The sequence below is a fragment of the Lepidochelys kempii genome, chromosome 24 (assembly GCF_965140285.1).
Source record: "Lepidochelys kempii isolate rLepKem1 chromosome 24, rLepKem1.hap1, whole genome shotgun sequence".
In the NCBI taxonomy this organism is placed as follows: domain Eukaryota; kingdom Metazoa; phylum Chordata; order Testudines; family Cheloniidae; genus Lepidochelys; species Lepidochelys kempii.
The window spans coordinates 7,877,777-7,901,570 of record NC_136403.1 but is presented as its reverse complement, the minus strand read 5'-3'; the positions used below and the strand labels follow the sequence as shown (position 1 = coordinate 7,901,570).

At 51.2% G+C, this 23,794-nt stretch overlaps 1 protein-coding gene across 1 annotated transcript in view; it reads left to right on the top strand.

Annotated features, from left to right (window-relative positions):
* CDC42SE1 (CDC42 small effector 1) overlaps positions 1-23,794 on the top strand; it is a 54,919-nt gene that overhangs the window by 15,318 nt on the left and 15,807 nt on the right. Inside the window, exons 2-3 of the mRNA XM_073323415.2 lie at positions 14,138-14,475; positions 23,008-23,118. Of these exons, the coding sequence (XP_073179516.1) occupies positions 14,422-14,475; positions 23,008-23,118 (165 nt within the window). The 5' untranslated portion in view covers positions 14,138-14,421. The remainder of the gene's footprint in view (positions 1-14,137; positions 14,476-23,007; positions 23,119-23,794) is intronic.

Below are 23,794 nucleotides of genomic sequence, written 5' to 3'. Positions count from 1 at the left end.
AACCTGCAAACTCAGCAGAGTGACTCCAGGAAATAAACCCCAGGTCCCCTCCCGACCTCTTTCCAGTGCCGCTTCTCTACTGAGTCACCTTTCCTGGCCTCCACAAGCCAGCCGATAAACACCAATTTGTGTGTTTTGCATCAGACAAACCTGGGGGGTCCTAATAATTACTCTACCGCACGACCAGGAGGTCTGGGAGGAAAAGGCCAGCTTTGCCCTCGGCTAGTCACGTGGGCTAAAGTCACGTGTCTAATTTTCCTCTTTCTCCCCCCCCCACCCCCACCCCCCGCTGTCTTAAATATGCCTGCTCTGTTTGGAGAAGGAGCAGCTCTCACTCAGCTTTAGGGTTCTATTAGATTCTGTCCCAAATCCTCCTCTTCTCAGCCAGGTTCTGCTATTGCCCCCTCTCTGGGGAGGGTCCCTAAGCTCTCGGCAAACAGTGAATCAAGCTCTCTCAACCTCTCTGGGAAGTGGGCTGGTATCATTATCCCTGTTGTACAGGTGGGGAAATGGAGGCTCAGAGAGGAGAGGTGATTTGTTAGTGATCACGCAGCGAGTCCATGGCAGAAGTCCCTGGCTCACAGTCTTTCCCCCACTTCTCTAGCCATTAGACACAACTTCCTCTGAAGTTGGGCTAGAATCCAGGTGTCCTGGCTTTCAGGCTGCTTTTCTAGCTGCTAGATAATGCTTTCTCTGAGGCTGGCCCAAGTACTGCCCCAGACTGCTCTCGGGATGTTGAATACCAAGGGGGTCAGAGGGATCGAGGCTGCGGGCTGTGTTCTCCAGGGAATGTTCCTTGGGGATGTCTCCAACAGGCATGTTCTCTGTGGTGGTAACAGCAAAGTTCTCTATCCACCCTCTCCTGGACTGCTGCTGCATGCCACCTTTAGGGGAGTGGAGGAATAGTCCCTTTAGGGCAGCCCCGTGTCCTGGTGACATCTCCGCATTCCAGGGCGGGCCTCGGTGGGTCTAAGGACACATCTGCACAGACCCGGCACTGAAGGTGCTAACTTTCCAGTTAATCTATGCAATGAACCTACATCCCAGATGCATCCACCTCTCGTCCTCTAGGTCCAAGGTACGTGGCCATTCGCACTGGGCTTGACTGGTTCCATCCTTTCGTCCTATCCCACCCCTCACTTTCCAAGTGTCACAGATACCCCAGCAAGCCACTCTGCTAGCGGCTGTGCATTTCCTTCTCTCCGAGGGCTACGCACAGGGTGGTGTGATAAGTTACCACCCAGCGCCTTCTAAGCCAGCACCTTTATTCTTAAGGGAAAAGCATTCCGGAGAAACCTGAAAAGCAAGAGATGTTCCTATACGCATGTTAATGGCTGCCCCAGGGGCACCCCTCAATCTTAGGGGGCCTTGTTGGCCAAAGTCCCTCAAACTCTTCCACAAGGATTGGGGCCCCCTGGGACAGAAGTTCCTGTCCATTTGCTGCATCCAAAAGAAACCCGGTGACAGTTTAAGCTCCATTGTTTGAGTCTCTGGGAAGCCCAGTTTGAACCAGGCTATGCAAACGCCCCATGGGATGGAAATTCTCTGGAGTTCTCTATAATCGCAGGTAATTCCCCCCCACACACACACACGCTGGTTAGTTCCAACAGGAGCTCTGGGAGGAAATACAACACAATTGTACATAAACCATTCGTAACATAGTGGTCCCCAGGGATACTGCATGGGATTGCAACGTCTGTCACAGCCTCTCATCGCTGCTTGTGTTCCTTACGCCATCCCAAATGGGGCCTCTTTTGGTCCTGCCACTGCTCGCTGGCTGGCAGGAAGACACTTAGAGACACGCCGCCCTCCTGCTGCCTCCATCTGGCCCACTGCCTCCACCCCGCAGCTGGTTTTCAAAGCGCTTCCTCCGAACGGCTGGATCCTCAGGTCTGTCAGGCAGAGCCTGGGGAGAAAGGGGCTACGGGGAAGATCAGCCAGCCAGGGATTGAGGGCTGATCCTGGCCGTATGTGCCTGGCTGGCATTTAACTGGGCTCCAAGGGCTGGATTCGCACAAGAGCTCGGCACCTCTGGTCCCAGGGCTAGCCGGGGAAATCTGGCCTTGAGTGACGGCCTTTGAAAACGCAGCCCCAACGGTGGGTGCTGAGTTCTTGAAAACCTGCCCCTGAATGCACATGTGACTGGGCGGGGGGGGGGGGAGTCTGGGGTATAAAAGCCACCCCCACAAACTTTCCATAGCTATTGTCTGTGGCCGGGATCTCATGACACAAGTTTCTCCAGCCCACACGGCGCTAGCTCTTATGGAAAGCCCAGTTTCCTGCCACACTTCAAATTCCCCTCCCCCAGCGTATGTAAAATCCGAGAGAGAAGTTAGTTTCTCACGTAAAGATCAGCGGTTGAAAAGAACAGCCGAGGGCGTCTCCTCTCCCTGCCTGTGGAAGTGCTTGGCTACGCCTGGGCCGTGCAAGTGCCCTGGGTGTTTGCACACACGTTTGCAGATGCATGCACCCTGACCGTGGACTCCACCCCACAGATCCACCTGTTCCAAAGCTGAGCTCAAGGGAGAAGCTCCATTCAGTAGCACTAGTAGACTGATTCGAAGCCTTTGGACCTCCAGCCACTAGCAGGCACCGTCTGTAATCGTATTCGTACTAGCGGGCGTGTGTATTTGGGGTCTGTGACTTGATGTTGTCCCTAGCATGGCGTGATGATGCAATGGCTCGTGCCCGCGTTGCGATGTCGTCACTTTGTCTCTTGGGTCTAATGCAAAAATTCCTCCCCTCGCTGGCTGGGAAGAGGAAGAATTAAAGGGACCCTGTCCGAATCCCGAGGCCTACTCCATACTGTGCCCAGCCTTGTGCGCTGGTCTCTGAGAGCAAGGCAGGCCGTGGAGATGCTCAGCACGCGCCCTTGATTTGCGTTGTACGTGGTGTTGGTGGTTACTTGCTAACGAGAAACGTGACCAGGCCTCCGGAGAAAATGGGTGCTGGTATGTCTGTGAATCGCTGGGGGGTGGGTCAGGACGCCAGGGCTTATTCCTGCCTCTGCCACTAAATATCTTTGCACCCTTGGCAAGTCGCTTCACTTCCCCGTGCCTCAGTTTCCAGATCTGTCCAAGGGGGCTGATGAGCGTGATCTACCTCAGGGTGGGGGCTGGGTGTGGGGGCTAATGAATTGGTGGTAAAGGGTGTTTAGCTCGCTGGATGAATGGCACCATAGAAACACTAATAAGACTTCAGCACGGTGAAGGAGCCCAGCTCTCTGCGGGAAGCAGACCCAACTGCAGCCAGCTTGCAAACGTGCGTACAGTAGCAGGGCTGGCTTAGGGGACAAGAAACTGTCCCTGTACTTGGGGAGTCTGGAATTAAGACAGTTTCAAGCCACCTTGGCCCTCCCCCTGTTCTGGGGCCGCGCAGGGCCCTTCCCAGCCCTCAGTGGCTGCCCTGAATTAGGGCCAGAGCAGGTTCTCAGCCCCCGTGCAGTGAATTCCAGCCAAACGCCCCTCATCTGCCCTCTGTGCTGGGGGCTGGGAGCAGGGCTGACACAGAGCCCTTATGCCTGCCCCACACTAGCTGTGCCCAGGGTGTGGGGAGTGGGTTCTGCCACTCTGGTGGCATAGAGGGGGCCTCGATGTAAATGAGGTGCTGAAATCAACAGCTGTCTCTCTCTCTGCTGCTTTGGCTGGAGCAGGCAGCCAGGAGGGGCCTGCGGCAAATGTACAGGAGAGGTTTCAGAGTAACAGCCATGTTAGTCTGTATTCGCAGAAAGAAAAGGAGTACTTGTGGCACCTTAGAGACTAACCAATTTATTTGAGCATGAGCTTTCGTGAGCTACAGCTGAAATCCGATGAAGTGAGCTGTAGCTCACGAAAGCTCATGCTCAAATAAATTGGTTAGTCTCTAAGGTGCCACAAGTACTCCTTTTCTTTTTGTAAAGGAGAGGTGACTCTCTTCTCTCTCTCCCCCCGCCCCCAAGTCAGGAAGCACACGGCCCAGCCTTGCCGGCAAATGTGCCAAAGGTTCCCTTTCAAGTCTGCTGCACTCGGGCTGCCGGGGCAGAGGAAGTGACCTTTCCTGTTTTCCAATGTGTAATCAAAACAATCCCCCCCTCTAGACCTGCGTGCGGCAAGGGCTGGCGTGACGCAGCAAAGGGCTCTCGCTCATTCCCCTACCTCTGGGAAATGTTTTTCCTTTTGGCTGATGAAGGCCTGGGTGACAGACAGTGTTTCCCAGTAGAACTATGCTGGGGTGTGATTGTTTTACCGATATAAATATCCAGCTACAATCCCTAGGGAGGGCTCGGTTATACTGGTAAAAATAACACCACCACCTACCTCTTATGTAGCCGTTTTTCCATCCCATCTACACTTAAACCACTACAGCTGCCAAGCTGCAGCACCTCAATGTAGACGGGATGTGGTCTCCCATCGGCATAAGTCATCCACCTCCCTGAGGCAGTAGCTAGGTTGCCGGAAGAATTCTTCTGGTGACCCAGCGCTGTCTACACCAGGGGTTAGGTCCGCATCGCTGCATCTCTCCGGTGCGGCTGTCACACCCCTGTGCAATGTGTCTATGCCGAAGTGAGTTCCCAATGCAGATCAGCCCCTAGATCGCAAAGCGCTTTTCAAAGCAGGTTGGTATCATTGTCCCTATTTTATATGTGGGGAAACTGGGGCAGGGATGTGACTTGCCCAAGGTCACCCAGAGCCAGAATAGACCCCAGGTCTGCTGAATCCCAGGATAATGGGACTAGGCCTTATGGGAATAAGCTATATGGAATAAGTACTCCTTGTACAGTTCTAACTGTTCCTCCGCTGGATGGGGGTGTTGTGTATAGTTAAGGCACTACACATTGTGTGTGCAGGCAAAGTCTGACCCAGAATTGCTGGTATGCCCTAAGGGCTCAAGTTCCTTCAGGTTCACCCACAAAATAATACCTTCAGCGCTCAAGCATTGTTCTCTATATTTTACAGTTGGGGGGAAACTGAGGCATGGACACATAAGGCAAGGAATAGAACCCAGATTTCCAGGCTAGGCCTATATCCATTTGTCTGCCACCAGGCTACAGACACCAGCACCAGCTAATCCAGGTTTGAGTGGGATTTGGGGTGTTATCCCAGGCTTCCTTGGATTTGCCGAGGCGTGGCAGTCCTCCTTCAGTGGTTCCAAAATCCCAGTTGGTGACGATCCCCAGGGCACGGGAGTGGGAAGCAGCTTGAACCAGGATGGGTTCGTGCTGCAGGAACAGGGCCCAATCCTCTTCTCAGAGCACTGGAAACTAGGAGTTATTTGGCCATCACGCTTGTAGAAGAGAAGTGGAGCCCATGCCTGTGGGAACAGTCCTGCGCTAAGCTGGGTGATCCAGAAAGTCTTTCCCAGATCTCCTAGGTTATGAAAACCCCCTTACCGCGCACTCTCCCATCCCCTGCCCGCAAAGTTATGGATTGGAGTGTTGGGTTCTAGCCAGTAACCACATGAAAACCACCCTTTTCTCCCCCTGGCTGTCTGGCCTGCTGAACTGCCCTCTGCTTATTTGTTGTTTGGGCTTTGAGTCAGTGCCCAGAGCCCAGCTGAAAATAGATTTATTTTCCCCCTTCTCCTTTTAGAATTTAAGGTTTTTAACCTCTAAGACCTGCCGGGAAGGGACAGACTATTTATAACCCCATTTGTCAGGGTTTGTTTTGGTCTTTGCATGGGTGAACCTTCTTCCCTGGACAGATTCCCGGTGCAATGTCCTGTTCTCTCCCTGGGCTGGAGTCTCCTCTCGCTTACACGGGTGTAAATCAGGCGGGACTGCGCTGATGTTAAGAGGTGCCTGGCAGAGCACATGTGGTGGTGCGTGCAAATACGCACGCTGTGCAAAAGGACCGGCCCTCTAAGCAGAATCACACACTTCAACGTGGCTGGAGGCTGTCGCTGGTGGCTATAGGGAGATATAATCTCTTTGAAACCAGAGGCGAAGTGCAGGGTCCCCTAAGCAGGAGGAAGGATGAAGCGTTCTGCAGGGCTAGACTTTCCTCCGATTGAAATCCATCAGCAAAACTCCCACTGGCTCCAAAGGGAGCCAGGTCAGGAAGAGGGCTGTTCATACCCAGCTGTGGCTTACCCCTCACTCTGCTGCTCCTGTTCCCCCGTCTCTGAGCTGTACCTGTTTCCCTTAATGAGGCAAACCCATTTTAATTCCTATTATCCCTGATAGAGCTCTGGGGGAGTGAACCGGAATCTATTCCGACTCGTGCATTGTCTAAAGCAGTGCTACGCCAAGTGGTGGTCCACGGACCAGTGCCGGTCCGTGAGCCATCGGCTGCCAGTCTGCACGCACATTTGCCGGTCCCCCACATCAGATAGCTTGAGCAGCACTGGTCTAAAGGACCCTCCGATAGCAGCATCACTGTGGGACGTAGGAGGTGGAAGGAACATGGCTGTGATTTCCAGCTCCTCGTGGAGATTGCAGTGTGGCAAACTTAACACCCCCCATACCCCCCCACCCCGAAAAACCCTTGAAGATTTAAAGTGAAGCACCCTTGGTCTGCTGCTGATTTCCCCTCTGATCTTGGACCCGTTGCTTCCCCTCCCTCTACTCCATCTATAAACGGGGTGATGGGAATAACGCCTGTCTCCTGGGCATGGTGAGAGACTCTGCACATTGATATCCTTAAGCCAGGAGGCGCTAGAGAGAGGCAGGGGGGAGGTATTGAGTTGCCAACAAAGCATAACTATGGACACCCAGGCTGTTGTCATCTCTGCTGAGTCACTTTTCTAACCGCAAGCTCTTCTCTGGCTGCTGAGTGTCATGTTCTCCCCGTGGCCTGGCCCTTCTGGTGGTGTGATCTCTGTGATATGCCTTGTTGGGGTTGTAACCCTGTTGGGACACTGGGCCTGGTACTCCATCAAGTCCCGGGCACCCCTACAGCCCTGTGCGAACAACACCCTGCCATCTGTTCCCCTGGTAGAGGAGCTGGTCAGACCCTGTGTGTGGATAGTAGCTAGCACAGGCTGAGCGAGCCTGGCCGGGAGCTAGAGAACCACAAGGTCTATGTCCAGTAGCCTCCCCTTCAGCATCATCCCAGCTGTGTCCGGGCAGAGCGAGTGACCCTGCAAGGATGGCTGACTCAGGGCCCGATCCTGAGATGTGCCGAGCTCCCGCCAGGTGTGCCATGCACGCGACCCCAAGTTGAACGAGTTAGAGGCTCAGAACCTGGTCTCTGCTTTTTTAAGGCCCTTCATGGCCTCTCCTCGCCTGACTCTTCCTCTCCTGCCCATATGCCAAATTTTCCCACCAGCGCCTTCCCGCTGTGTCTCATGCCACCCCCTCTGCCTGGGCAAAGCTATGCCCTAGTTCTGCAAATTCCCCCTCTGCTGTGAGGTCTGCAAACAAACACCACGCTGGTTAGCTGACCTGCCCAGCCACTGCTCAGCAGAACCGTATCGCTGCTCCCAGATGGGGAGGAGGAGAGTTTGCTGTATCCACCTGTTGGTGGTGGTCCTTCTATCCCATTGGCTGAGAACGGCAAACCACAGCCGCTGGGAGCTGCGGGCAGCTGTGCCTGTGGACGGTCGGTGTAAACAAACTGTCTCGCAGCCTGCCAGCGGACTACCCTGATGGGCCGCAGGTTGCCCACCACTGTTCTATAGGTTGTGAACTCCTTGGACAAAAGCAGTCTTTGCCGCATGTGTTTGTACAGCACCTTGCACCACGGGGCTTCAATCTCGCCTGGAGTCTGTTGGAGCTCCTGCGAGGTAAATAACGCAGCAGCATCAGGCGTAGCACGGTTGGGTTTGGAATGATTCAGCCAGCCAGATCTCAGACAAGGTAGGGAAAGTAACAGCCCCAGTTTGGGTTATGTAGCAGGAAGCGTGATGCCTTAGGGGCTGGAGTGGTTTCAGGACACACCAGGAGTCAGTCAACTGACACGCCAGGTTAATGAGCCACGGGGACAATAACGAGAGGCGATGGCCTGAAAAACCTCCCCCTGCAGAGCAGACCTCCCGGGAGACACTTTTGTTGATGGTGAGAGAGAGAGAGAGAATAAAATGCAGCCCCGTTCAGCTCCACTGAAAGCAGCTTCCTGTTATCTGAACAGACAGCCGTTTTCAAACCGGGAGGCCTTGTCTCTCGCCCCGATCTTTCTCTATGGGGAACTAGCACTTGCCTTACTGGTGAAGGAAGGAGCGCCAAAAAAAAAGGCCTTTTGAGAATAATCTTATTATGATGGGGAGCTGCTTTGTCTGGCAGTTTGTGTACTTGCTTAATGAATTTAAAGGTGACGTGCAAGGGGTGGGGAGAAGTGGACTTGGATCCTTCTGGGCCTTGTCTACGCTGGTCAGCCAGCATGGATTTACCAAGAACAAATCATGCCAAACCAGCTTGATTTCCTTATCTGACAAGTTAACTTGTTTAATGGATAGGGGGAACGTGGTGGACATCATATACCTGGACTTCAGCAAGGCTTTAGACACAGTTCCACATGACATTCTTGTAAGTAAGCTGGAGAAGTGCAGACCATTATTGGTTAAACAATTGGAAACGATTAATGGAATGATGTCAGATTGGAAGGAGGCCTCCGGTGAGGTTCCATGGGGATCTGTTCTGGGTCTGGTGTTTAACATCTTTATTAATGACCTGGATGTAAGACTAGAGAGCAGACTGATCAAATTTGATAACAAAGCTGCAGGGGCGGGGGGAGTTGCAAACACTTTGGAGGACAGACCTAAAATTTAGAGGGATCTTGATAAACTGGAGAACTGGGCTATAGACGACAAAATGAAATTCAACCATGACCAAAGTAAGGGTCCTGCTTCTCAGCAGTGCTGCTACCAAGCCAGTTATCCCCCCAGTCTATATTTGTGCATTTGGTTTCTCTTCCCTTAGCACTGCTGAGAAGGATCAGGGAGTTGTGGTGGATCACATCCTCCACGCGAGTCGTCAGTGTGATGCTGTTACAAAAAAAAAACCCAAAAAACAAATGCCATTTTTTGAGTTGCATTAATAGAGGCAAGTCCTGGGAGGTGACACCAATGCTGAATAGAGCAGTGCTTAGGTCTTCAGCTGGAGTAGTGTGTCCAATTTTGGTCATCGATGTAGAGAAACTGGTAAGGATCCAGAGGCGAGTGACAAAGATGATCCAAGGGATGGAATGCAAGCGCTGCAAAGGCTGAAGGAACTGGGTATGTTTAGTTTGGAAAAGAGGAGATTAAGGGGGGGACGCGATAGCAGCCTTCAAATACTTGAAAGGCTGCCATAAAAAAGATGGAGGAAAAGTGCTGTCTATTGCCACAGAGGGCAGGACAAGAGGCAGTGGGTTCAAACTACAGCATGGCAGATTTAGATTAAATCTCAGGAAAAACTTCTTAACTGCAAGCACAGTAGGACAACTGAACAGATGCCTAGGGAGGTGTGGAAGCTCCTTTCATGGAGGCTCTCAAGAGGCTTGGATGGTTTATTCCCAACAAATCCTGCATCTTGGCAGAGGCTTACTAGATGGCCCTTGCGGTCCCTTGTAACCCCATGATTCTATGAAAATCTCTCTCCACACCCCCTCCATTTAAGGGCTGGGGAAGCTATCCGCTTCTGCAGGTCCTCCAGTGTTAAAACAGTTGCAGATGGGTTTCCTTATGTCCTCATTTGCATCTACGGGCAGCGGTTCCCAGCCAGACTACATCTCCCATGATGCACCACTACAAATGCAGATGTAGTCCTACCAGGCTGCCTGGCCTTTAGAGAAGAATGGGAGCCCAAGCTAACTGCACCACGACTCCTATGAGGCACTGCGGCAGCATTTCAGAATTGACAGATTCTGTTTTTCAGCAAAAAATTCAAATGCTTCTGTGGAAAATTTTGATGAAAACAAATTTGGGTGTGTGGTGGAGGAGATCCAAAGTTTCCATGAGAGGTGGGGGGAAAATACCTGCTTTCTGACCACATCTAATCCGGATTATCTTTAAATTCAACCTTCTAAGCTGCATGTCTCCAGGTGTGTCCTGAATAGGACATGCTGCCGCTACCAGTGGACAAGCCCAGGCTACGAAGGCAAATGGGGTCTCGGGTGATATATTAAACAATAAATCCCCTTTGATATTGTACCTTTCACCCCAGAGTGGTTTATGAATGAGCCATACAGACATTGCTTCACCTGTCCCTGAAATGCAGCCACCTCTGGGGCTGAAAGCAGCGTGGCATCTCTTTAGCAGCCTCTCACCACAAGCTTAGGACCAGATCTTTTCTGGATGAAATCAAAGGGATGGGAAACAAACCATAGTTAGACTGACTAGGTTGCAATTTGGTTAACTCTTGTGAGGAGCATCGTGGGTTGGATCTTTAATAACCCGGGAGTGGCCAGGCCTTTGTTTGATGTCTTGATTCAAAAGCTGCTGGATCTAGGGCATCGGATTCAGTACCTGGTTAGTTCAGTTTCACTATTTGGTTTTCTGTGGCGGCTACTCCTGTTCTGACATGTTCCTGCCCTCGCTGCTGAGGATTAGAGTCAGCCACACTGAGTAGCTAGTGCTGATCGTGTTTCCTTTCCTTTTATTGAGTCAAATGTTTGAGTCAAAGCAAAAATTCAGTGGATTTTCAGAGGAGTCGCTGGAGCCATGCGGAAAGGCATTGCTGTCCAGTGGTTAGAGCACAGGAGACCTGGGTTCTGTCCTGGGCTCTGCTGTGTGACCTTGAGCAAATCACTTCCAGTCTGCATGACTCCCTTTCCTCATCTACAAAATGGGCCTGGCGGTATTTGCCTGCCCTTGCAACGTGCTTTGAGCTCTCGAGATAGAAAGCATTGAATGAGAGCGAGGGGTTCTTTGTAAAGTGCTTGGCACTCCGGGGCATCTCAGCGCTGCACGCTGTTGTGCGTCCGCTCTCCAGATACGTGGTGAAAGGCTGGATGTCCCACAACACTGGTAGTTATTCGCCACTCTCTCATTTCCTGGGGTCAGCTGATTGCTGCAGGGGTCAGACGGGATCTTCGTCTACCCCTGTAACGATAATATTGTCTATTTCTATAGCATCATTCATCAAGTGTACACGCAGCCCCACAGACATGCAGCCGCTTCTGGGGTGGAGGGTGGCAATTGACAGGTGCAACTGTAGGGAGTGGAGGAATTCTGGCCTAGGAAAATAGGGCAGATCCCTACTCTTAACGCCCCGGGATCTTTAACGTTAATGAGACCGGATTTGGGGGTGTGAGGTTTTGCCCACGAGCAGCAAACTGTAAGGTTTGAGAGAAAAGGCCGCTGTGAACTGATGGATGCAGAGCTCTTAAGCATGGAGCCACCTGTGTAGCATCCTGTGGGCCCGCTCAGCTGGCCAGGTGCAGCGTGGGCATTTTGTTTTGTGGCCCGCCATCGCTGAAGGCGTGAGGATCTTGGGCAGCGGTTCTAACCTGGACCACTTCCCCCCTGCCTCGCTGCACCGCCCGCTTGGGAAGCGGAGGCTCTGCAGCCGTAGCAATGATGCTCGCTGCTCCCAGAGGCCCTGCCCTGAATAACTCCGTGCCGGGGAGCTTGCAACGGCTGTCGACTCTTTTTTTTTTTTTTTTTTTTTTTTTCTCCTCGCTTGCGCTGCAGCGGAGCGTCGCTGACCCGCCCTGCTGGGGGGAGGAAGATCCCTGAATCTGAACAGGGACAGAGTCTCTCCTGAGCTGTAGGGATGGGAAGCCGTGACCCTTCCTGAGCCAGCGTGGCTCAGGAACAAGGGGTCAGCATATCAGAACAGAGGAGCTGGGCTGTTGGCTGCAACCACTGCCACTAACAAAGGGTGGGTTCCCAGCTGCCCGGCACCAGCTCGTGCAGGGGTGTCCGACTTGCTCGGTGGCCAGGGCCGTGTTACCCGCCGTGCTGGGGTCTGGGAAGGGTGTGTCAAGCTCACCCGGAAGAGGGCAGCTTTGCAGACCTGTCAGAGAACAGCATGTGCCTCCAGCGAAGCGAAAGATCATATTTAAAGATGTTGTCAATAAAGTAAATGCATTTGTGAGCCCTCTCTCCATTCATGTGCCCCTCTGGGCATCACCCACTGCCTCCCCATGCTGTTCTAAGGAGGAGGGGCGGGGAAGCAATCCTTCCAGGACATTGGCAGCAGGACTCCTGGGTTCTATTCCTGGCTCTCCCACTGGGACCTTGAGCAAGTCCCTTCCCCCTCTGTGCCTCAAATTTCCTCCTCTGACATGGGAAGAATCATCCTTCCCTGCTAGACAGAGCCCTGACATGGCAGGAGATGCCAAACTGTGCCCTAGACAGTCGAAAGCTTCCCGGTTCACAGCTTTAACGGGGGCCCCTTCCCTGTCTCCACTCAGCCCTGACCCCCGGGAAAGAGGAGGGCAGCCTATTCCAGACCAGCACAGGCCACCCTTCCCACCGACCTATCTGCCGATCTTTCTGATCCTTTGGGCACATTGTAGGAGGCTTTAAGCTGGCACAAACTGGGAGCAAAGAGAAAGTTCAAGGGGAACTCGCTGACATGGTGTTTAGAGCTTTGGGTTGCAGCTGCCGCCCAGGAAGTGGTTGCGGCTATGTCTGGAGAGTGCTGCAACCCCACCCAGAGCCTCTGAGAAGCAGACCTCGCACCTCCTCTCAAAGCAAACCGGAAGACGCTCAAGCCGAAAGAAGCCGAGCTGAGTGGCGTTGGGTGATGTCGGTCGTTAAGGATCTGGCTGTCTGGGAGCCTGCGGGGGTCGTGAACCCCAACCCCGGGCACAGCAGACTTTTCTAGGGTATTTGTTGGGATGTTGTTTCTGATGCGGGTTGCAGTGTGGGCGTGTGACCGAGAAGGGTAGAAAATTATTAATAGATTCTAAGCCCAGAAGGGATCACTGTGTTCCAAGTCCAGGGGTGGCCAAACTTTACTGATCCTCCGAGCCGCATACGATCATCTTCAGAAGTGCAAGAGCCGGGCACACCTGCTTGGTGCTTCTGCCCTGCGGCAGGGTGTGGGGGCTTGAGGTTTCAGCCCCCCAGGGAGTGCCTGCCGCTGCTTGGGGCTTCAGCAAGTGAGGTACTGAAGCCCAGCCCTACAGGAGGCAACTGCCGGGGTTCAGAAGTCCCCTAGACCTTCCTGCTCCTTCTCCCCCACTAAGGGGCAGAAACCCCTAGCCCCACCACCTGCTGCAAGGCAGAAGCCCTGAGTTTTCCCCCCCCACACACACCCCGGTAGGTGGAGAATAGGGGGGTTCTGCGAGCCGCACTTTAACAGTAAAAGAGTGGCCCGCAAGCTGCAGTTGGGCCACCCCTCAGGGAGGCCATAGGACTTCATTCTTATTTGAACTAGAGCATGTTTTTTAGGAAATATATTTAAATGATCCCCAGACTACAAAAGAAATGAGCAGAGTTCAGTGACTACTAACGCTGCATTTCTAGGGTGACTTTTTTTTGTGCACGGAACTCAAAGTGCATGTTGCACCCATTTTACAGATGGGGAAACTGAGGCCAGGATCAGGGAAAGTGACTCACCACAAAGTCATGCAGCGAGTCAGTGGCAGAACTGGGAATGGAATCCAGACTTTCAGGCATCCCCCTTCCCCAACCATTAGACCACACTTTTCTCCCAGTGATGTGGGAACAGAATTCAGGAGTCCTGCCCCACTCACCTGGTCAGCACACAGCATTTGCCATAGCCAGATACAGTCACAAGTCTGTCTAGTCTGGTGTCCTGCCTCCTGCTGTGACCAATCCCTACTGGAATTCCAAAAGCTAAAAAATTGTGCAATGCTATCCCATGGGGTAAGAGACTTCCTTCCTGACCCCTGCCGCTTGTTCCCTAAAGCATGAGATCTTTTAATTAGATGTATTGTTTAACTGACCAACAACACAACCTCTGGACTTGGGAAAGTGTGCTGCTGGAAGGCTACCTTGGCTGGTGTGGGGGAAGCCACGACTCACAGCCTAGTAACTCAAGGGCCCTTTGTGTTCCTCTGAGACTGCTGGAGTCCTCAGTGCACAGGGGTATTTCCAGCTTATGTCTGCTTGGGCTGACTCATGAGTCATTCTCTTCTCTGCCATGGTGCCCTGGATGGAGGAGACGCTGTAACCCAGCCCTCTGGAGATGATGGTACCTCAGCCGTGGCTCTGTGGGATGTCTGCAGGGTGGGGGGGGGGGAGCTGGAATGGAGATGTGCCCCACAGATTGCCCGTACTCCGATGCATCCTGATAAGTGTCCTAATCAAACCTCTCCTTCCTTGGTAGGTGTGACCAGCGCAGGCTTTGAGCTGGGGGACCTGAACGGTGACCCACGACCCTGAGAACTGAAGGGAAAGTGACCTTCCCCTGCTTCCCTTGAGATTTCCTAGCAGAGACCAACTACACCTGCTCCATGGAGTGACTCAAAGCAGGGCCTGGGCTGCCATTTCTCTTGGGTGTAGACCCTCCCCGTTCAAGTGGGAGTGAAGCCGGGGGCTGGAGAGCCTTGACCACATCTGGGAGCGGAGCGACCAGAAGGAAAAGAAGAAAAACTGGAAGCCTCTGCAAATATGAGTGATTTTTGGCACAAGCTGGGCTGCTGCGTAGTTGAGAAACCACAACCAGTAAGTCGTTTCCATGTAAACTTGTCACCTTTTGATGCCGGCCGCATGGGACGGGGCGGGAGGGAGGTATCGTGCAACCTGGGCACGTGGGGTTTGCCCTACCGGATCAGTCTATTGCTCCCTGTAGTCTGGTACCCTGACTTCATCCCAACTCCTGCCCTACCCGATCGGTTCATTGTTCCACTTAATCTGCCAGCCCCGGAGGAGAACATCTGTCAACCCACCCCGTTGTCATGGTTACCGAGCTAGCCGCATCTTGGAGCACAAACCCCACTGCCCCGGTGTCCGGGCTCTCCTGGGCTGGCAGTCTGCAGCTCCCCACCCTTCGCCCGTGTCTACATGGGGACGCTCAGGCTTTGTCTGCGCTAGAAACACTACAGTAGTGCAGCTGTAGCATTTGAATGAAAGACTAGCTACAGTGACGCAAACTAGTGACATCACTGTAGCAAATCCACCTCTCGGAGAGATGGAGTACTTCTTTCATCCACCTAGCTGCGTATACACTGGGGATTAGGTTGGCTTAGCTACGGCGCTCGGGGGCATCAATTTTTTTAATTCAGATTCACTTTCCTGAGTGTCCCCGTGTAAATGAGGGCTTAGACTGGGCTCTAGGCTACAACATCCTGTGCTTAGCCAGTGGGGCTGACCGAGCTTGGACAGCTGCAGTTCTTCCCTTTGGAATTCTGGGACCAGAGCGCTGGTTGTCTTTAGCAGTAGGAACCAAGCACAAGAGAGGAAAGGGTTGTGGAAGAGGCTACAGGCATCCCCAAATGGTAAACGAGGCAGGCGTAGCTTCTTTAGTCGCTCCCCACAGGTGCCTGTGTCTAAGGGTTGGTCTACAGTGAAAAGAGAAGTTGCTCAGGGGTGTGAAAAATCCACCCCTCCAAGTGACATAGTTAACCCAACCTAACCGCCAGCGCAGACAGCGCTTCCAAGCTACGACCTCTCGGGGAGGTGGATTAACTGCAGCGATAGGAGAACCCCCTTTTCTTGGAGTAGGCAGTGCTTTACATTGAACTGCGACAGTGTTGTAGTTGTAGGTTGGTCTGTGCCGGAGATGAAATCATCAAGCTAACCGATCTGCCATTGTCTCTTAACAACTCTTAAGTGTTTGCTGAGCGGTGGCTATCTAGAGCCATTCTTTGCCTTCCTGCTTGTTTCTGTCCCCCCTCCTCCCATTGAATTGGGATGTTATTGTATGAATATATTGGTTCAACAATCAGGTCAACGCACAGCATTCATCGATTCCAGAGCAGCTCCAAATCCAGATCACCTGGCTCCTGCATTCTGGATCAGACCATTGAGCTGGCTGACACTGAAAACTGCTGCCTCTGCAGAAAGAGGCAAGGGAGAAGCCCCCAGTTATGCTTGGCCAATGGTGCAGTTCTGCAGGAGAGAGATTCCTTCCTGGCCCCTGCTACAGTCAGCCCTGAAGCATGAGACTTGATCGCTCTTATTTTAAGCAGCAAAGTTTAAAAAAAAATCGTTACTGGCCACCCCATTGCCCAGCCCCATTTGTAAAGAAAGGCTCAGTTCAGAGAAGCAGCTTCCCAAATGAGGCATCGTGCAGTTCCCCGCCCCGTTTGTTTTCTCTCAATAACTCCAGTTCAGATCTGCTCAGTGTAGAAGTAGTATTCTGCTTTAAGTCGCGGTTCTGGGAAAGTGATCTGGATTCGGCACTAGCTGGTGCATCACCAGTGCTTAAAGCTTCTGCAGCAGGAATGGACTAGCCTTGTGGTGAGCTGGAACAGAACCTAGCTCACCCTCCTAGAGCTGGGCGTAGGGTCTGTAGGGCTAAGCAACCAGGACTCTGAATACACATGCAGGGGGCAGGATGATTTGCTTAGGAAGGAGCCTTTCTCTGAGTCACTTTTCAGACTAGAACGACGTGGTGAAATCCAGCCAGAATGTTTAACTCTGCCCACTGAAACATTACTACCTCGTCCGAGTCCAGGGCTGTCTCACTCCCATGCTCCAGCCCTGGCAGTGTTTGTTCAGGGGGTTAATGCATCTTCTTTCCTGGCTCCCCTTTTCTGCGCTGAATCGTCATCTAGAGGAGCAGCTTGTTGGGAATCCGCTACCCTCTGCTCTTATCCTGGCCAGTCCAGAGGAGCAGGTATCTGGAGCAAGGCTGCGTCCTGGAGGGAGGAAGCCTTTGGGTGTTAATGCAGAGGGGGATTCCAGGAGAGGTTTTGCCCCCTGGGGGAGCCTGGCACATGTCCTAGGATTTAAGACTGGGTAGAGAGATACAGAGAGGCTGTTCCAGGGCTGCAGAGAAGAAGGCTCTCGCACCAAGAGGCGCAAGATGGTGCTGAGGGATAGAGAGGCCAGTGGAAGAGGAGAGCAGGGTGTCAAATTCTAAGGGGTTGGAAGGGAAGTAACTTGCCCAGAGTCACGTGGCGAAACAGTGGCAGAGCTGGCAAACAAACCCAGGAGTCTGGATGCCCAATCCTGCGCACTATTCATTACACAATGCTCTTTGCCATCTGCTCAGTCCTTCTTTTGTCTGGCCTGCTTTGCTCAGTCTCTAGCTGTTTCTCTCCTCCCCCAGCCTCCAGCCCAGACGAACGCACACACAGGCAGCCCCGTCAGCTGGGAACCGGAGGGGGTGAGTGGTGCCAGCCGAATACCAGTCTGTGAATTGGTCCTGGCACCGAAGGCCCCTTGGTGATAAGAGCCATGTTCCCCTCTCGCGGAGCAGAGCGCGGAGGCAGGAATCCACCGGCGCTTGCTGCCAACTTCCAAAGTCTTCATTAATTCGCTAGCTTGTTTGGGCCTTTCTTTCCCTAGGCTGGAATGTACTTAACCCTTGGCGTGCCCGGCCCAGGGCAGCCCTAATGCACGGTCGCTGCTGGGTGTGTTCCTTCCTCTGCAGGTATGCGGGGGATGTGCCAACTGGACGCCTCCTAGGCTGCAGTTGGAGGTTGCACCAAGGTCTGACCGCAGAGAGTTATTGTGTGCGGCTCCCTGCTTCTGCGCCACCCTCCCCTTTCTGCTCTGCTGCCAGCCATCTGTGCCCCCCCCCATCTTCCCTCTCCCCACACACAGGCAGTTCTCACAGAAATCTAAAAATAATCTTCTGCCCTGAAATGCGAACAGAAACTTGCGAGCTGATTCCCTCTGGGGCCCTGGGCTGCTTGGAGTATCGGCATTAACCCTTCCAAGGAGGAGTTTGGGTTTGATTCGATCAAGTTCATCCTCCTTCCACAGACGCATGATCCCCATTCCTCTGCCCCAATCACCTTCCTCCCAGGTACCAAGAGAGGTCTGGTGTAAAGCCCCGTATGGCGCTTGGCCCTTCGGCCAGCTCATCATTTAGGCCACCCCTTCCGGGGTTACAAATTCCAACAGGACCACTGTCCCAGTGCCATCCCCAGCCAGTGCTCAGCCCCAGCTCGAAGCTCTGTGCCACTATACCAGTGGTTGGCGGGGAACCCAGGCCCACCCCTACAGCAGATACCAACCCAGGGACCCTACCAACCAGCAATCCAGGTCCTCCGGCCCCTTTTGATGTTTCCCTGGGCTTCTTCCTACCAGCTTCCCTATCTTCTCCTTCCTCCTTCTGGGTTTCTTGTCGTGCTCTTCTTTCACGGCAAACCAGGCTTGACTGGTCAGTCTATAGTCACCACCAACTCTCCTATTTAAGTACCCAGCAGTTTATATTCTCTCGTTCTGCCCTGTGTCTAAAAGGTAATGGAACCACACCACTCTAATAGTGCCCTCTTTCCACAATATTTTCCATAAATAACCTAATGTAACATTTGTAACTTTAAGCCATTTCAATTTCTCAGAGCTTTTCCCTTTCTTTATCAAACCCCTTACATATCCAGGAAAGGCAATCCATTGTTTCTTTAATGTACACATAGTCCACCTTTGTGTTTATTGAGTTGAAAAAGATTTGCATTCAAACCACAGGGGCCAATTAATACTCCACACAAAATCATTTCGTTTTTCCCATCCAGGCCCTAAGGTACGTCATTATCCGCAACTCTAGGGCGGAATCCAAAAAATCTTCTTCCTTTGTTTTGTTTTGGTTTTTTTTAATTGATCCATATTTTTTGCATTCTTCTCTTAAGTTTTGCTGTACTAGGCTTTTGAATTTCTGTCTAGTCATGAGACAAGGTGAGGGCAAGGTAATCTTTTTTTTTTTTTTTTTTGAGCAACTTCTGTTGAAGAGCTCTGTGTGGCTCAAAAGCTCGTCTCTCTCTCCAATAAAAGATATTATTTCACTTACCTTGTCTCTCTAATAACCTGGATTGACATTGCTCAAACACACTGAAGGGTTTTTCTGTATCAAGCCTTCCATTTCTTACAGTGCTTTTATTAGCTGCTTTGTCTGCCATTTCGTTCCCTGTTAGCTTGATATGGGCTGGAATCCAAGTTAATGCTACATTCATCCCCAGCTGTTCTAGTTTTGTTATGCGAAATACCATTTCATTGATTTAAATCACTTCTACATAGGGAGACACCCATTTTGTTATTGAAATAAGGCTTGATATTGAGTCAGAAAAGATGACTGGCTGCCACTGCTGGCTGTACATCACAGGTCCAGTTTAATGCCAGCATTGTTGCTACTAGTTTGGCTGGCATGACGGCTACAAAATCGGCTATTCTTTTAGATGCACTAATTCCTGACTTTTGGTACACAATATGCTGTTTCCTACTCTTCCTGTTTTTTTTCATTTTTGGACCCATCTGTATATATTTGACAAAAACGACTCCACTTTTCATCTAGATACTGGGTACACTTACTTTTTTCATACCTATTGTCTCCTATTTACCCTTAAGTTTATCAAATAAATCTAAATCCACATTTGGACGTGTGGCTTTCCATCCATAACTAATTTTCCCATGACTAAAAGTTTTCCCTTCGTTTAGCTTTTCCTTGTCTTTCAACTCCTGCATCCATGTTTTAATTGGACAGTATGTGGAGTTCTAACGTTGAGTGTTTTAGTTCACCTGTTGAAATCCCAACAATCCTCATACACTTGTTTTGGTATGTTTCATCACTGCAATCCCCATTAACTTTGGCCCAGAAAGTTAGATCTAGGAGCTTCTCTGGCGGTGGAACTGGCATTTCACTAACAGCTGGCTGTAACGTTCCTGTGGGTGTTGTAATAAATGCACCCCACACAATACGAGCGCAGGCACTATGAGTTAAATCTAATTGATCAAGTTCTGCTTTTGATGCTTACCCAAGAGCTTGGCAGCCATAGCTGATAGATAACTGGTCTGGTCTGAATTAAGGCTCCATATCCATCAGCTGTGTTTTCTTATCCACCCCCCAAATTAGTCCCCGCAAGACTTTTTAAGCAGGTTGATCCTTCCTTTGCATTTGTCTTTAGTAATCTGTATGATCTTTCCAAAGTAATCTAGTATCAAATATACCCCTAGAAATCAAAACCTGTTAACTCAGTCTATTTGTGCTCCGTACACAGTTTACATTCCTTTGTAGCTTTCCTCTTTGTGAAGAACAATCCTTTTGTTTTACAATGGAGAACTTGAAACCCACATGCATTTCTCCAGGCCGAAGTCTCTCATACTGCTTTGTTGAGTCTCTTTCTGGCCACCTCAGCATTCCTGCTCCTAACTCATCCAGCACAATCCTCTGAAAATAGAGGGACACCAGCACTTATTTGTTTTGAAGATCTATCCCAATATTAAATGATGACGGGCTGATGGCACTTCCCTGTGGTGTACCATTGTTAAAATGATATTCGACATAACTTTCCCAACTCTGACCTGCCTGGTCAGTTTACTCAAAAATTCTCTAATCCATTCACGCATTCTTCCCTTTATCCCCACTGCACCTAGTTTGTACAGTCAGCCGCTTTCTGGTCTCCGCTTCTTAGCTTTATAATACTGGACCAACCCTTCCCCTGCTGGGTTTCTAGCTCAGTTAACCCTGGCCTGTTTTTCTCTCAGGTGAGGCCAGATGATTTAATTGGCCTTGTGGGCCCTCGTTTATGGCTAATGCGGGCTGCGCGTCCCATCGTAGCGTAGCTCTGTTGAAGTCGGGGAGGAAAGTCTGTTTATTAGAGCTGGTCAAGAAACCTCCTTTTGTCCCAAATGAGAACAAAGCATCCAAATTTCAAACTTTGCTGCACAATGAAATTTTGAAGATGTTTAGAAACATCAAAACAACCTTACTGACGTGTTCTATTCTGGCTTTTTTATTCTACATTTTCATTTCAACCGTAATGTCCCCTATAAATTAGATGTTTCAATGACTTCCCATCAATTTTCAACTAAATCGATACATTCCCACTAAATGTTTGGATTTTGCTGAATCAGCATTTTTTGGTGGCAAACCATTTGATTGGAAACATTTTTGACTAGCTCTGCAGTTTATGCCAGCTGAGGAGCCAGCCCATGCCCAGAGCAGAGTGATGGTCCGTCCAGTCCTGTCTGACTGTAGCTGATGCCGAATGTTTCACAGCATGATGTAAAATGTCCACAATGCAAGCGATGCTGATACTGTGAAAAGAACCTGGCCCTGTATTATGCAATGTGGATCCCCTAAGCTGCCAGGGGAGCCTGGCCAAAGGGTTAGATAGGGAATGGGCTGCTTCCAACCTGGGCATCCCTATGCTGCTGCTGCAGCCCTTCTGCGCTCTGCATCCATCCTTCCGCTTCCTGTTGAAAGGACAGCGTATTTTGAAACATTTCCTCACAGTTACAGCCTGGGTTCTTGGCTTCAAAGCACCGGTCTCTACAGCTAGCGGGCATTGTGGCCAGACATCCTGTCAAAACTTACCCTGAGCGTGGCGGGGGGGGGGGGGGGAGGGAGGTGAAGTCACTGTTTGCTGCCTGACAGAGGCAGAGAAGTGAAGGCTGCAGGCCAGCAGGAGATCTCATGCAGGGCTTGCAGGTCCCATTGGCAGCTGAGTGCGGTTAGCTGCAAGCATAGAGGTATTCACATCGCATTCACAAGTCGTGGTTAGATCTGTCTCTCACCCATTGCTGGAGTGTCTAGTGCTTGGAAGTCCCCCTCCCTCTCCAGAGCAATTAGGTTTACTTACCCTATTTGAATGGTGGGGGTATTTTTCCCCCCCACACACCCCTCCTTCATTCCACAATAGACGTAATCTCAAACCCACCCCCATGTTGTGGGTTGGGAAGTTCAGCTTTAGCGACCACTCTTGGGCTGGCGGTAGGGCAGGAAGGTTTGTTCACTGCTGCTGTCTTAGCTCCTGACCTGGGGTATCTAAAATCCTTTGATGTCTTCTCAGATAGGGTTCTGACTCTGACTCTACAGCTGGGATGTGTTTCCCTCTCCTTGTGTTTGCCTGCAATCCGTAGGAAGTACCCAAGCCAGATCAGACTCATGGCCTAACTGGCCTGCCTTTGGTAGTAGCCACGAGCAAAACCCCTTGGAATGCACCTGGCCGGCAGGCACAAGGCTGTAACTTGGGGGCTGACATGAGGATCTTCTGCCTCACTACACTCATTCACCCCAGCACCAGGTCTGGGGGCCAGGAAGGAATGTTCGGGCCAGGGAACATCAGCCGGGCCTTTGGCCAGGCTAGGTTTATCTTCTATGGAGCAAGATTCAGCCATGAGGATCAGGCAGGAGATTGATTTCATGTGATTACCAGGAATTCCCTGTCTCTGGGGGTCCTTCCCATCTGAGATGCCCTCCTTCCCCAGCCGCTCTGGGGACAAACTCATGTGGGCTGGCTGAGCTTCCGCTTTCTGGGTACCTTAATGACTCAAGCTCTGGAGGCAGGGGGTGGTTGACACGAATCTGTCACACACGCTCTCCAACTTTCTTCCATTTCATGGGCTCTGGGATAGATTCCGCTCTCACTCCATGGACTTAGGGGAGTTACTCCGACTCTAGCAGTGGACCTGACAGCAGAATCTGGCCCACAGGGGACTGATTCTGGGCTCCCATCTGGCCCCTGAATGCCACTCCAGCAGCGAAAGGGACTGTGAAAAGGTGGCTAGAGGCCTGGGGAGAATTTCCCCAGAGCAGGAGCAGCACAGGGCAGGGTACATTGTTCTGTGTTGTCCCCTGACCTGGGTGGGAGGACCCATAGTGCTGTGTGCTCTGGAAGTGCAGGCCGGAGCCCCAGAGCTGCTCTAACTTACCACGGGGGGCCAACAGCACCTAGGAGAGTCAGAATTCAGGCAGCATATAGCCCCCTTCCCATCTCGAGAGACACAGCACGGAATCGGTGCCTGCATTGCTCTAGAAATCAGCCAGCTAGGATCGGAGTTCTATTCCTGGTGCTGCCACCGACTCCTCTGCAACTTTGGCCAAGTCCCTGCCCCTGTCTGTGCTTCAGTTTCCCCATGTGTAACTTGGGCACGATGAAACACTCCCTCCTATATAAAGCACTTTGAGAGCCCTTAAAAAACACACAAAGGGGCAAAACGTGTATTGTTTAACCCACTAACTGCCCTTGCCACAAAGCCCAGTGGGCACAGTCCATGCCCCAAATGCCTGTTGATGCATCTCTCTTTGCCAACAGGAAACTAATGTTAATTTCTGTGTCTGTTAAGTCTTCTTTTTTGTTATCCCTGCAGAAAAAGAAGAGGAGGCGAATTGACCGTACCATGATAGGGGAGCCGATGAATTTTGTACACCTGACGCACATCGGATCAGGTGATATGGCAGCTAACGAGGGCCTTCCCATGGTACCGTATCATTTACTTCTTCATCTGGGGCAGAGGAAAATCTGTAGAATAATACCCCACTGCAACTTCAGGGAAGAAACGGAGGGCTTGTCTACACAGGGATATGAAGGAAAGTTGATCCAAATTAACTGTAAATTTGCAGTGGATTAGTTAAACTACATTAAACCCCTGTGTGAACACCCTCCATTAGAATTAAAATGGCCTTAATTTGGTTTCTGATTGAAGGTGTTCTCACTGCAGTTTATTCAGAAACCAAATTAAGGCCATTTTAATTCTAAATGAGGGTGTTCACACAGGTGTTTAATGTGGTTTAACTAATCCACTTCAAATTCACACTGTTCGTTAATTCGAATTAACTTTCCTGCATGTCCCCATGTAGACAAGCTCTTGTGCTACCCCAGCAAGCTGCAGAGAGGTTGCCACTGAGTCAAAACAGAGCTCTCTAATTCTGCCTAGAGCAGCCCCTTCTGGCTACACGTACATCAGCCATGCAAAACTCCACTCTCCTGCTTGCTGGGCCGGTAAATTTTCATGACTCTTTTGTAAGACCGACTTAAATGCTGCTGATTGGTATTATTTTATTGCCCAGGATGGGAAACAGTAAATGAACTCTCAGTCAGAGCTGAGAAGCTGCTGTTGTGCTGCTTTTGTCTAAAATGAACATCCTGCTTGTGTG